Below are 13,073 nucleotides of genomic sequence, written 5' to 3'. Positions count from 1 at the left end.
GTGGGCGGATGATGCTTCCCTGCTGATGCGCTGGCACTGGAGGAGGGATGGGGAGAACTCGGGCTCAGGGCCGGCAGCCCCTTCGGGAGCCGCACGGTCCCTCGGCATCCTTCTGTGGCCCCTTCCAGCCCCCCCTCGGCAGTCCCTGCGCTCACGTCTCTCCCCAGCCCTCTCCCCTCAGGAGGGCCCCAGCGGCACCCGCCTGCCCCGGCCATCACTAGGCCTGCCGCCCCCGGCTCCGAGCCGCCTCTGCCGCCTCCCGGCCCGCAAGTTCTGGGGCACCCGCACCGCCCGCCGGGCACGGGCGCTGGCACGGGCAGGACGCGGCCACCTCCCCACCACCCCCGGCCTCCTCTGCCGGCCCCGGCTCGGCTCGGCTCCCTGCCCCTCCTTCCTCTCCCGCTCCCTCCCCCGCCCGCCCACAGGCGCACGCACCGCACTCTCTCTCACATACACACACACACACACACCGAGCCGATGCAGCTTTAAAGGGGCAGCTGCAGTCCGGGGGCCGCCCCACGTGAGGCCGGTGCGCTCCCGCTGACCGCAGCCCCGAGCGCTGAGCCGCGGCCGGAGCCGCCGGGGCTGGGCGGGCGGGCCGAGCGGAGCGGAGCGGAGCGGCTGCCAGCCCGCCTCACGCCAAGTTTGATCGATAACCCCCTCCCGGCCCGGGCGGAGCAGCCTCGGCGGCTCCGCTACCCACCATCTTTGGGGGAAGTCCCTGCGTTGGGGGGGGCTGCCGGCGACGGGGGAGAAAGGCAATCTCGCAGCCAATGAGCCCTGCTAGACTGGGGTGAAGACGAGAGCAGAGGGATTTGGGGAAGGAAAGAATAAAAAAAAGAGACGAAAGGAGGGGGACCATCCTCCCCACCACCTCCGCCAGCATCGCCACCACCGTTGACATCGCTCCGAGTCTCCAGTTGCGCCCATGCCTGTGCCACCAGTTTCGGTTTAGGGGCTGAACCGCAGGGGCTGAAGAAAATGGGGCAGAGCGCGCCCCGGACCCTCCTGCTGCTGCTGGCGGGGCTGCTGGGGGAGGCTCTGGCGGGGTTCCCCAACACCATCAGTATAGGTAAGCGCCCGCCGCGGCACCGCGACCCGCGCCTTCCCCGCCAGCCGGGGGGAAGTTGTGAGGAGGGGAGCGGGGGGCGAGCCCGGGCGCAGCGGGGAAGGAGCCAGCCCTGCTCCGCTTCGTTCCCCTTTCTGGGGGCGAGAGGCAGCGGCGGTGCCCGGGCTGCGCCGGCGGGCGGCTGCGAGCGGCTCCGGGCTGCCCGCACCCCTCCGAGCGGCGGGGATCGGGTCCGCGCTCTGCGGAACCGTGCCCTGGAGCAGCGCATCCCGTGGAGCACATAATGTGAGAGAGTCGTGGCGTGAATCTGTAGCGACGTGCCCGAAAGCCGGGGCCGAGCGAGCCGTGAGGCTCAGGGCAGCGAGTGCAGCGGGGGCTGTTCCCTGCCGTCCCTCGGAGCATCATTTCTCTCGGCTGCGCTATCACTCCACCAGACCGTGAAACCGCACGTTTGCCACGCCGCACGCCGCCGTGTCCCCGCACATAACTACAGTGCCGATATTTCTGTAGTCTGGACAGGATTTAGGTGCCACGGTTCTCCAAGTTAGACTTTTAAATCTCTGTGTGGTTGGTTATCCGTGTAGAAGTGGCCTGGTTTTCAAGGTGCACCTGCAGCTCCAAGCGACTCTCATTGCTCAGGGGGCACCTGGATGTGGTGTGTGGCTTTAAAAGCCCAACTTTGGACTTGGAATATGTATTTCATATAGGTGCTCTGTCAGAGTTAAGTGCTCACGTTCAGGCTGCTCCTGTTCATTCTCTCCTGCAGTGTACAGCAGGCAAATATAACTTATTGCCATTGTTTCTCCTCAAAATTAATTCTGAAATACCTTTTTCCTTTTTTTCCTTTTTTGTTTTTTTTTCTCCTCACCTAGGTGGACTTTTCATGAGGAACACTGTTCAGGAGCACAGCGCATTTCGATTTGCTGTGCAGCTATACAACACAAACCAAAATACCACAGAAAAGCCCTTCCATTTGAATTATCACGTAGATCACTTGGACTCTTCCAACAGTTTTTCAGTGACAAATGCTTGTAAGTAAATACCTGGTTTTAAAAAATATATTAATTTGTTATCTATCCTGCATTCGGTTCCTTCCTGGTAGCCTAGAGTTCTTGGTCATACAATATAGTGCAACAAATGTGTGTAGTGACTGGAGGTTTAGTAGATTTGCAACATTATATGGAATACCTTAGGAAAAGTTCTCTTACCACCTCATCCTCTTCGTTTTGTTTTTCAGGAAAACAACCATGTTGTTGATATAGCAGTGCTCTGTAGCTGCAATCAGTGAATTGCTGCTGAAGTAAAATCCTTTTCTGTTGAGGCTACAACCTAGCTGTGTGAAAAGGCATAATTTGCAAATAATATACTATGTAGGGAAAAACCAGAAACCACTGTTTAGAAGTGACCTTGAGAGGGAGAAGGCTGGAGGGGCTTACTTGCCTCATCTGCCTTGAAATACTCAGTTGTTTTCTTACAGTGAGAGTCCTGTGAAAAGCTGAGGAGACTGTAAACTGACACATACTGTTAGAGCTGAGGGGAGAGAAAATGGAATCAGAACACTTGGCGTTAGGAGAAATAGCTCTACACAAGCAGTGCACACATACAATTTGAGCTTTTATTAACAGAAGATGCAAAATAGAACTTTGACTATTGCTAATGTGGTGTTAAGATGCAAAATCTCTTTCAGAAAGACTTGTGCGTGTTCTGCATTATGAAAAGCATTCCTTTACCAGTAGTAGTTCCTGGATATTTGTTTTACTGATCTATCCAAATTCAATACAAGTTTTATTGTAAATTACTGAAAATGAAAGGAGTCCTCTTCCAAGCTAACTAATGCGCTTTGCAATGTGGCTGCACATGATCTAATGCACTGCTGAATGCAATGTACTAACTTCATATTATGAACAGGTTACTTCTCACAGTTTGCAGGTTTATTCTCACAGTATAAAATGGTCAAGGAGGAAGCATTGTATTGAAATAATGAAGTGCTGGAGTACAGAAAAATAGTATTTTCTGCTTTAAAACAATTATGTGTTTTGAATAACTTATTTATTTTTTTATTTGCAGGAGATAGGATAGTTCTTACATTCCTGTCCCACTGTATATTCTGAGAAAGTTGATGGTTAAAAATATACAGTAAGGAAATATTTGAACAAATTTTGGATTGATATTCTAATATATCCCCCATGTGACTGCTTCTTGGTAGTGCAGTGGTACACTCTCCAAAGGACTTTGAAGTAGACCTTTCAAACTTTTGCAGGGGGGTTAATTATGTAATATACAATAAAAATACTTGGTAAAGTGGGAAAAAAAGGGTACATAAAATCGTGTCTCTACTTTGCATCTTATTTTACTAATCCTATCCAGCTTCAACAGCTCTTACAACAAACATCAGACTATTAATCCTTAATCAGTGTAATCCCTTCAAGAGGCTGCATCTCAAGCACAGTTTCCTAAATATCAATTATATGGATTTAAACTAAATACATTGAACTGCTTGGGTGATTAATTATTAATTGTTTTTTTAAAGTTGTTTCCAGCTCTTCTCCCACCAACAGATCCACACACTTGTTTAGGGCAGTCAGTATATTTAGTCAGTGTTCTTCTCATCCTCTGACGTCTAATGATTTTTGTCGATGCTTATTAAAAGCTGTGGCAATTTTAGTAAAGTGGGATGGTTTTCTGTAGTACAGGCCTGCTTGTTCCAACACCCATATTACCAGTATAGTAAAATTGGGAAAACTTAAATCTCTGGAGAAACTGTAGACCAAAGAAGATGTACCTACAGTAACCTATTTAAAAGCAGAAGATGTGAAAAAAGAAACAGATGAAAGAAAATGAAAAGGTGACCTTGTCTGTACTGTGTCAACCATCTCATAATACTGTTGATAAGAAAAGAATACCGTGAGTCCAAGTCACCAGTCATAGGCTTCAGCAGCTCAAAATACAAAAAAACCCATCAGAGCAGTTATTTTTTTGAATCTGGTACCAATTATCCTTGAAAGTCAGAACACTTAGCTGTATCAGTGCATTAGGATGAATTAATAGCTCCTCACACTACCTGACCAAAATTCCAGCCTTTAACCATACCCTCATTTCCTATGGGAGTGGCAGATAATTTCAGTGTGCTGCCATATCCATGAAGGAATTCTTTCCACAACATTTTTACCTCACTTGGAGATAAGCATATATTGTCTCCAGTGCTGTCACAGAGCCGTTTGATCGATATTTGCAATTGGCAGGGTTCCACAGGAGAGAAACCTGCAGTGACTCTGCCTTCACTGGGGAGGGGAGGCTGAGGCTGAGTTTGTGGTGGGATAGGTACAGGAGCTGAGAGGAAATTGAAGAAAGGAGCATGTGTAGCCTGAGCCTAGTGCCTGTACTAGTCAGTATCCATAAAATAATACTTTTCATTCTCTTTTGCATTGATTTGTATGATAATGATTGTAGTAAGTGTTCCTGTGTGAAGGGATTGAGGGGGCTCTGCTCAGAAAGACTTAGGTTCTTACTGTGCAGCTGCACATCCCGTTTGATGCAATCTGGTGCATTCCAGAGGAGAAAAAAAACCTCTTCTGAAGTATTCTCATGAGCCTGAGAAAAATGGCCCACCTCTGCTACGGCAGATTTGGCAATATCCCAACCTGGGAACAAACTTGTTTAGAAGCAGAAGAAAATTCCTGCCCTAAGCCCCTCCCTCTCATTTCTTTTTCAGTTAAATGATGCATAATCTGATTTATGTACATGTATTCCCTGCTTCGCTGCTAGCACCGAGCCTCTCTCTGTATATTTAATTTACACACATTCATACAGTATTTATCCACTCTGTATTTATCTGCCCACTTATTTATTTAGCTGTATGATATCTTAACAGAGAACAAATGCAAACACAGATGAAAATTCCAGTGTATTTAAAGGTGAATTGAAGTTTATCAGTTGGCTCTAGGGAAATTATTACATTTCTTAAAATATGCAGCTTTTTGCTATCAGTAGAAACAGAAAGCAAGCTGACTTGACCTATGAATTTATAAAATCAAAAGCAGGTTATATTTTCTTTAAAAATGCTCATGTAGGGAGTGAGCTAGCTTTTTCAGAATAATATGAATATGACAACTCAAATATATAAATTTGTCACTGAAGCAATATCTCCCATGCGTTTCTCATAATCTGATGAAGGATGTTGGTGTTAATGGTGAATTGTGTGTATAGTTCTGTAGATCACATTCCCTAGAAATAGCCCACGTCTGTCATTCTGCTCTGCACTTGTAGTGCACTATACTAACACTGCTCCAGCCTCTGCAGTGTCAGCTCATTAGCACACAGATCTCATATTCCCTCTCTGCACTGTCATTGCAAAAAATTGCTGTTGTACACCTTTACAGCCAACAAATGTGCACTTGCCTTATGTACAATTTTCAAGAAATATTTAGAAAAGTAAACTAAACCTTATGTATAGTCTCCCTTGAATTTCTCAAAGCATTTTTTTAATGAAAAGCATAGTTTTCATTAAAATCTGTTGATCGTGTAATGACAGTGGTGGGATGTGTGCAGATGAAAAGGGGCTGTGATTGTAGAATCTAATTAATCTACAGATAGATTCCATCTCTCAGCTAAATCTAACCTATCAGCTGCAAATTCTTGTCCCATTAATTTTTCTGAGTTTTTTTCTTATGTATCTTCTAAATCCAGAAAGCTTTTTGTATTTTACCAAACATAGATGTGTAGTGGTTTGGTTTTTTTTTTTTTTCATGAGCATTCATTTTTCAAGAGACAAAAAAAAAGAGGGAAGATGTAAAGATGTGCTAACCTTAGGTTGCTAAAATCCTGTAGGTGGTTGTGTCGGCACTTTCTGGAAGGGGTCTGATTTCAGACTTACAAAATTTACTTTAACATCCTTGCAGTCCTTGTGTTTAATCCTAAAAATTCAGCTTGGAAGATTTTAATGGGAAAAGTGCATGTTCATTGTTGCGAGAGTGTTGCAGAAGATGATACCTCAGGACTAGCAGCAGGCAGTTTTTGCAGTTTAACTGAGCTGCTCCGTGTCCCAAGGCCCAGGTGTGGGGGTGTGAGCTCACACGCACCCTCATCGCACTGCGCGCACATGCACAGGCACACGTTTTCTTTAGGTGCTGTTCAGCATTTCTTTTTGCCAGTGGGCAGATAATTTGCTTCCCTTGCATCTGTGTGCTCTTTGGCCAGCTGGCAAAGGACACTGATGCTGCAAGTGGTCAGCTCCCTTCTGCCAAAAGCATAAGCATGTGTTGCTGAAAGCATTGCCAAGTTTGGGCCGGGTACTGCTGGTTCTGCGGGAGCAGCGAGCACAGGGGAGATGCCTGAACTCTCCCAATATGGAATATACTCTGGTTTCTCCAGTGCTCTGTGGTAAAACACCTGGAAATGTGCTTTCTATACAGCTCTACTCATTGTAGACCACTGAAAATGCCTTTCATGCTGCAAAATGCACTCAAGTATTGTGTGTAACTGCTGTATGACCATGAAAAGCAGCTGGCTTCAGTTTAGAGGTCAAGCTTTTGCATTATTGGGTCTAGGTCGGAATGTGAAAGGCGTGTTCCAACTAACATTTGTTTCCACTTCATGGCAGAGCAGATGATTTGACATTAAACTTAATGTGATCTTACTGTTAGCAGAAGGAACCATACCACTTTCTAACTATGTTTTATTATTTCTTAAATTAATTTCAGAATAAAGTTACTCTCCTCTGCTGTGTGCATTACATTGATGTACTGTTTCGATGCTAGGGTTCCATTACATGGATGGACATTTTTTGAGAAACGGAGCTCACCAAATGAATAAAGAGTAAAGCATGGTAAAGACTGCCATTTACTTGTTTAGTTTTGGAAGGATTTTGTGCAGATGCAGATATGAAATTGTTCAGTTTTCCTATATAGCACTGGGCCTGGAGGACCCATGGGGCTATTAGGGCAGGTTGGAGAGCTACGGATTACCTACACCTTCCCATGAAATGTATAACAGCTGGAGTTTATCTCTGGGAGGAAATGGAGATGCCATGATGGGAAACTAGCCTGTGACAGAAGCTTTTAACAACCACAAAAAAAGCCCCACAGTTTTGTTGAAGGCTGATTCGGGAGCTTGTCCAAGAGCTGCAGAAAACAGTGGGTTTCTTTCCTCTGGGTTCACTGTGTTCAGTGTCTGGGAGGTGGGAGGCCATCCTACTGCCAGTGTAGGACTGTTATGCAAGAAGGTGTGAAATGAGAGCTGATGTATTTTCAGTGTTTCTTTATTGTCACAAACCATCGATTTAACATTTTCCATTTAAAGTACATATTTTGTCATTACCAGTTTTAGAATGCTAATTTTGATTTAGTTCGGCATCCTCAAAATGTTTTAGAATATGTTATTTTTGAACCATCAACAGTGTGTTTGCATCATTCATTTCAAACCAAGACAACACATATAAATGAAAACCTGTGTTCATTTATTGTGAGAAAGGTGTTATGTGAATTGGTTTTGGACATTTAAGTTACAACCTGGAAGCAGTACTTTCTATGCTGCTGGGGATCAGAGATCACTGGAAGGCCATCACTCCTTTTCTAAGGAAACTCATAAGGCAGCCTAAAAACTCTGTACCTATTGTCAGGAGGTTTGCTGTATGAAGGCTTTTACTTCCACTGGAACAACGTGGTGATCTAAAGCCAAAAATTTAGAAATGATTGATGTAGATAAAACCACTTTCTGTGAAGCTGTGATGATCACTGCAGTGAAGCAATTTCCAAATTTCACCCATGGAGATTCTTTTCTTCTAAATATGTATGCATTAAATTTCCTGTCAGAGCCAGAGGCTTCCCTCTGTTGTATCACCTGCTTTATATTATTGTTGATCTTCAGAATATCGGATGCCTTTGAAACTTCAAATTTGAAATTATCTTTGAGTTTTCATGTGCAGCCATCTGATGGAGACTCCAGGGTAGACACTCCTGCTGTGCTGCTTGTAGCCATTGCAGCTGGACACTAATAACTACCACACAGCCTCACAGTGCACACTCTGGCCTGGCTGTTGGGAAGTTTGGAGATACTTCTATATCAGCAGATATGGAATGCAGAGTTCATTTTATTAGTGCACAGCAATGTGTGAAATATTCAAAGGCAGTGAGTACCCTTTCAGTTGGTCTCACAGAGATGTGTTAGTGGTGATGCTATTGTATATGCACAGAGCAAGAGAGAAACAGGTGATAGGGTTTCTGTGTAAAGAGCAGGAGTGAGCGTAGGAACGAGTTATGTCAGTGAATCCACTGAGCAGTCATTCCTGCATATCCTTGCCGTTGTGTCTGAGGCTCTGGATCTGTTTTATCATCTTAACTGTTTCTAAAATAGCAAGTGGCAATGTGCAACCCTGACACAAACACCACACAGGAGGCACAGAAGCCCTTAATGCATGAGGATCAATCTGCAGAGACACAGTGCTGTGGATAACTTGCCCAGGCACTTGTAAAAAGGATGAATTGCTTTCCTGGAATGGATAATAGTGCAGGTGAGCACTCTTCTGCTGGAACAGAGTGACCTGTCTGGTCACTTGTATGTAATTATTTTGCTAGACTGATTGGATGTTTCAGATATGCTGAAAGTTTTTTTGCTTGCTTTGTTTCAAGTGCAATTTACATGTTTGCTTTCAGTCCACTTGTAACTTAAGTGATTGGCTTTGAATGCTTGGTCCTGCCCTTGTGTTGGGCTGATATTTCCTGGAGCTTCTTCAAATGTAATGTTTGAAATTCTGATCAAAAATTTAAAAAATTTGTAGGGCTGTATGGGTGCTTCAATAGCTTGAGAGTTTTGATGTCTTTAAAATTATATGCAGCTATCCTGAGAGTTTTTAAGTAAAAGGACTGTCTTTAAAATTATCCACAGCTCTCTGGGTAAGAGCTAGTGTCTGATGCTGTATAGTCTGTGCACAGTCACTCATTTTGTGCGTGCATTATTTTCACACATCTTTCTCCTGAGCTGATGTGTGGAATTGTGCTTGCTGATTTCACCATGGGTAGTTTTGTCACATGAAAATATCAAGCATTCGGGCCTAGCCTATCTGGTAAAAGGACTGAACTTGGGAAATGGTGGAGTCCTCTGGTGGCTCATACATGATTTGGAGTGATTTGGATTGTCCTTTAATAGCACGTATTTGCTTTCTCTCATACAAGAATAGTAAAATTTACCTCTGTCTCAGAGGTACTGCAAGGCTGTTATCAGTAAAAAACTTGGAGAGCTTAGGCTAACAGCACCTTCTTTGATTTACTGATCACTTCTTCCACTTCCTAAAAAATCCCCACCAAAATCCAGCCTACTTTTGATCCTGTTGGAAGATGAATTGAAATTGGCAATTACAAATTTGCTGTCTTTGCTGTAAGAAGATGTTCATTCCCACTGATGGACCTGGGAGAACATGTGTCACAGCCGTACAGCAAGCCAATCTATCACTTGGCTAAGGAGGAGTTTTCAGCTCTCAGCTCTTTACCTGAAATAGGCAAAGCTGTTGGAGAGAAGAAATATTTGATACTGGAAAGTTTTTTGTCTGCTATGCCCTTTGGGTCTTTATAATAGGTCTGGTCCATACAACTGCAGCACAGCAAATGCCCAATTCTTGCCTACCCGACCCCACACTCTGACTGTTTATTTGAGTGATGGGAGAGACTTCTGTCTTTACCAGAAGTGCTGCTGTCTGTTCATTTCTCCCAGTGAGGTGTGCTGTAATCAGTATCTCACAGCTGCTAGCTTTTCCAAGAGATGTGCAGCAGTGCATTTCAGGGGTGGCTGCCTCCCGTGATTTCTTTGTCTCATTTCCATTTCAGAGATCTTAGTCTGATATGGGTGCTGCAGCCCACTTAGTGAACATGGATCAGGTCTTGTGGATCACAGGGTTGCTGCATCATGACACACATCTTGATTTGTCTTTGTACTCTGCTGTGCATGCTAAATTCCCTAAAAATTTTTGGTGGTTGTCATTGTTGTAATTTGGTTTTTTCTGCTGAGGGGGTGCTGTAAGGGGAAGGATGGCCTGGGGAGAAGTAGTAATGTGAAGGTTTTTTCAGGTGATGAACTTATTGTAATCTTTCTACAAGAGAGCATGGTGAAACACTGGTTTTTACTAGTTACAGAGGTTTTGTCTTCTTAGACTTTCTCTTGTGTCACCAAGTTTGAATTCTAATGAAGTCTGCTGGTCAGAAAACTCAAGTTCATGCATTCTTTTTTTCCCAGCAGTTAGATGAGAGCTAATTAGTGTCTATTGATTTGCAAAGGACTGACCCCAACTCTAACCTGGATTGACTCAAAACTGTTAGGGGGATTCTAAATTATCTAGCAAGTTTAATGTACTCACCCATCTTTCTCTGAAGTGTTTGTGCAGTGGTCAAGTAGCATCTCCAGAGTGGCTTCACTACTGTTGTGGAATATGTGAAAAGCCCTTGAACCTAAGGCAGTGCTGAATGAGCAAACATTCTGCACAATACCTACTATCCAACTCTGAATTTCTTTTTTAAAACATTGCTTTTTGTGCCTATTTGCTTATGACTTCTTGATGAATAGAAAATGGGCTAAAGAGAAAAAAGGTACATGATCATAATGTGCCAGCTAATCCTATTTCTTTCCTATTTCAGCCATGTCAGCAGAGTGATTCTCATGACTAATGATAGTTTTTATATATTTATATTGAATGCCTCAGCCAGCTCAGACCTACTTCCTCTATAGAACCATTATCCCACTGTTCTATGCATCCCAGAAACTAATTGTATATCCCAGAATATCATGATTGAAATGATGGGAGCTATGTGACTTGCTAATCTTTCATTTCAGATGTAGTTCCAAAAAGGTTTTAAAGATTTAGATTAGGATCAACTGGAAAATGTGAGAATTAAAAATAAAAGCTTTTTAAAATAGTTTCAAATCTAAAAAAAATTACTCAGTTTCAGTTGAAGTCAAATGTTTTGTTTTGGAAATGATGCTTTCTGTTTTGTGCATTTTTTTTCCTGGTTGAAACAATTTGGTAAAGCTTATCCAACTTAGCAAAATGTTTCTGCAGGCATGAATCTTTTACACTTTTCCAATGTAAAAGCACCTGTTCTGTTCAATTTTTATAACAACATATAGAATACAGATGTAAATATAAGGTTGTGTGTGATTTGGAAGAAATCCTGCTTTTTTTCAGGGTATATAGTTCAAACTGCTTGTGATGGATTTTATGGATAGATGACTTTTGTCAAAGTATGTATAGCATGTCTTTCCAGCCCATCTATAGGCAATTTACTTTATTACCTGGAGAGGCACTGGGATAAACCCAAAATTGATCAAAATGAGACCAGTTAACCCTCCTGAAGTTTTCCACTACTCCAGTTTGGCACTCCAGGGGCAGAAGCTGCTCTAAAGCATGGATGAGTGGAGCTTTCTACATGCAGAGGGTAGTAAATGTTGTGAAGGTTTCTACAACTGCAGTGTCCTGTTTCAAAGGTGTATGTTGATATGTGTCATGTGTGCTTTAATGACAGTTATTTTTGTTTTATATAACACAAAAAGAAATTGCAAGTGGTGATACTTAGTTATGCATATCTGCAGTGACCACTGGGGTCTAGTGTTTAGTGCTTTATTGTTCTACCCTCAAAAAAAGAAAAAAAAAAAAGCCTCTGTATCCCATTAGAATAAATAGGGACAGTCAATGTGGGCACACAGTTTGTGGTAACTGGGAGTGGGGCTGAGCCCCATCCCCAGTGGGTGCAGCTGTGAGAGCAGGTGAGCAGCACTGACACAAGGAGCCCTGGAGTGCCCAGGGGCACTGACCAACCACCAGGGGAGCAGAGGGCACACAGGGGCAGGGCAGCAACAGGAGGGGCATAAAAGGCTGGGCTAAAGAACAAGAAGGGCAGGTGCCTGCAGCCTTCTGAAGTGAGGTGCTGCTCTGTATGGGCAGGTGCCTGAATCCTTCTGAGGAGGTGTGGGGTTACTCTGTGTGAAGGCTTAAAGCCTTCTGAAACTGTCTGGTGACACTCTGTGTATTGTGGCTGTATCAGCTGTGACATATGCTGAGACAGTCAAGATACATGATGGGGTCTTCCTCTGATATGATCTACACCAGGGCAGATTTGGAGTAGCTCTGTGAAATCAGTAAAGGCTAAAAGCAGAGTGGTCCCTCCTGGGGTCTTCCTGGCTCTAAGTAGGGACTGTGGGTGCAGGACAGCCAATGCATTCTGCAGGGGAGACCCTGCACATCTTAATCAATAGCACACCCTTTCTCCAGGGCTGTGCAGGTTGTCCAGACTCTTGACTTTAGCAACTAACTGAATACACCTTGTATTGCATTGCATGCTATTTCCTTCTAGAACTTTGGGAAATTTAGCAAAATGATCACGTTCAGCAGTAGTAAGTGTCCCCTTATAAATGATGCTGGGTATCTCAGAAGTGTCTGTAATAGACTCTGTAGAGCAGAATCTGCCAAGGAAGGATTTCGTTTTTCAGTTGAAACAAAATAGTGTAAATCAAATCGTCTCCAGTGGAAAGTGCTGACCCTGCTTTTAGCAGAAGTCACTTATACCATATCTACTTTCAGATTTCCTTTTTTTTTTTCCCTTTCCCAACTACAAGTATATTTTTTGTAGCTGTGAAGCTTTCACTACTTTTCTCTGCATCAGTTTATGTATTTTGCAATTCTTTTATGAATAGAGGCTGTGTGACATAAAAGACCATAGACTCTTCTGTGAATTTTAACTCCTTGTGTCTCTTAGGTGCTTGCATGAATAGTGATGGTCTTGACTGAAAAACATTGCACCTTTTTCTGAGTCATCCTGGAGATAATTCAAGAACAAGTCTCTGGAAGAATGGGGTCTTTTGACAGAAGCATAAAGCCAGCATTTTAATTTATTTTAATGTGTTAAAACACACTGTTGTTTTTCATAAATGGGGTACCTATTGTGGGTAGTGATGCTAACTCCTGCGTCCTGGTCAGGTTCCAGCTTGGATCAGTATCAACATAAATCAGTTATTCTCCTGAAAG

General features: G+C 43.5%; 1 protein-coding gene across 2 annotated transcripts in view; it reads left to right on the top strand.

Annotated features, from left to right (window-relative positions):
* Nucleotides 1-981: 981 nt before the first annotated feature.
* GRIA3 (glutamate ionotropic receptor AMPA type subunit 3) overlaps nt 982-13,073 on the top strand; it is a gene marked incomplete at both ends in the record, with an annotated part of 139,793 nt that continues 127,701 nt past the window's right edge. For both annotated transcript variants that reach the window (XM_084212879.1, XM_084212880.1), the window contains 2 exons: nt 982-1,072; nt 1,942-2,100. In XM_084212879.1, the coding sequence (XP_084069005.1) occupies nt 982-1,072; nt 1,942-2,100 (250 nt within the window). The remainder of the gene's footprint in view (nt 1,073-1,941; nt 2,101-13,073) is intronic.

Source organism: Fringilla coelebs (genome assembly GCF_963513975.1).
Source record: "Fringilla coelebs genome assembly, chromosome: 11".
Classification (NCBI taxonomy): domain Eukaryota; kingdom Metazoa; phylum Chordata; class Aves; order Passeriformes; family Fringillidae; genus Fringilla; species Fringilla coelebs.
This window is presented reverse-complemented; position numbering and strand designations above follow the sequence as displayed.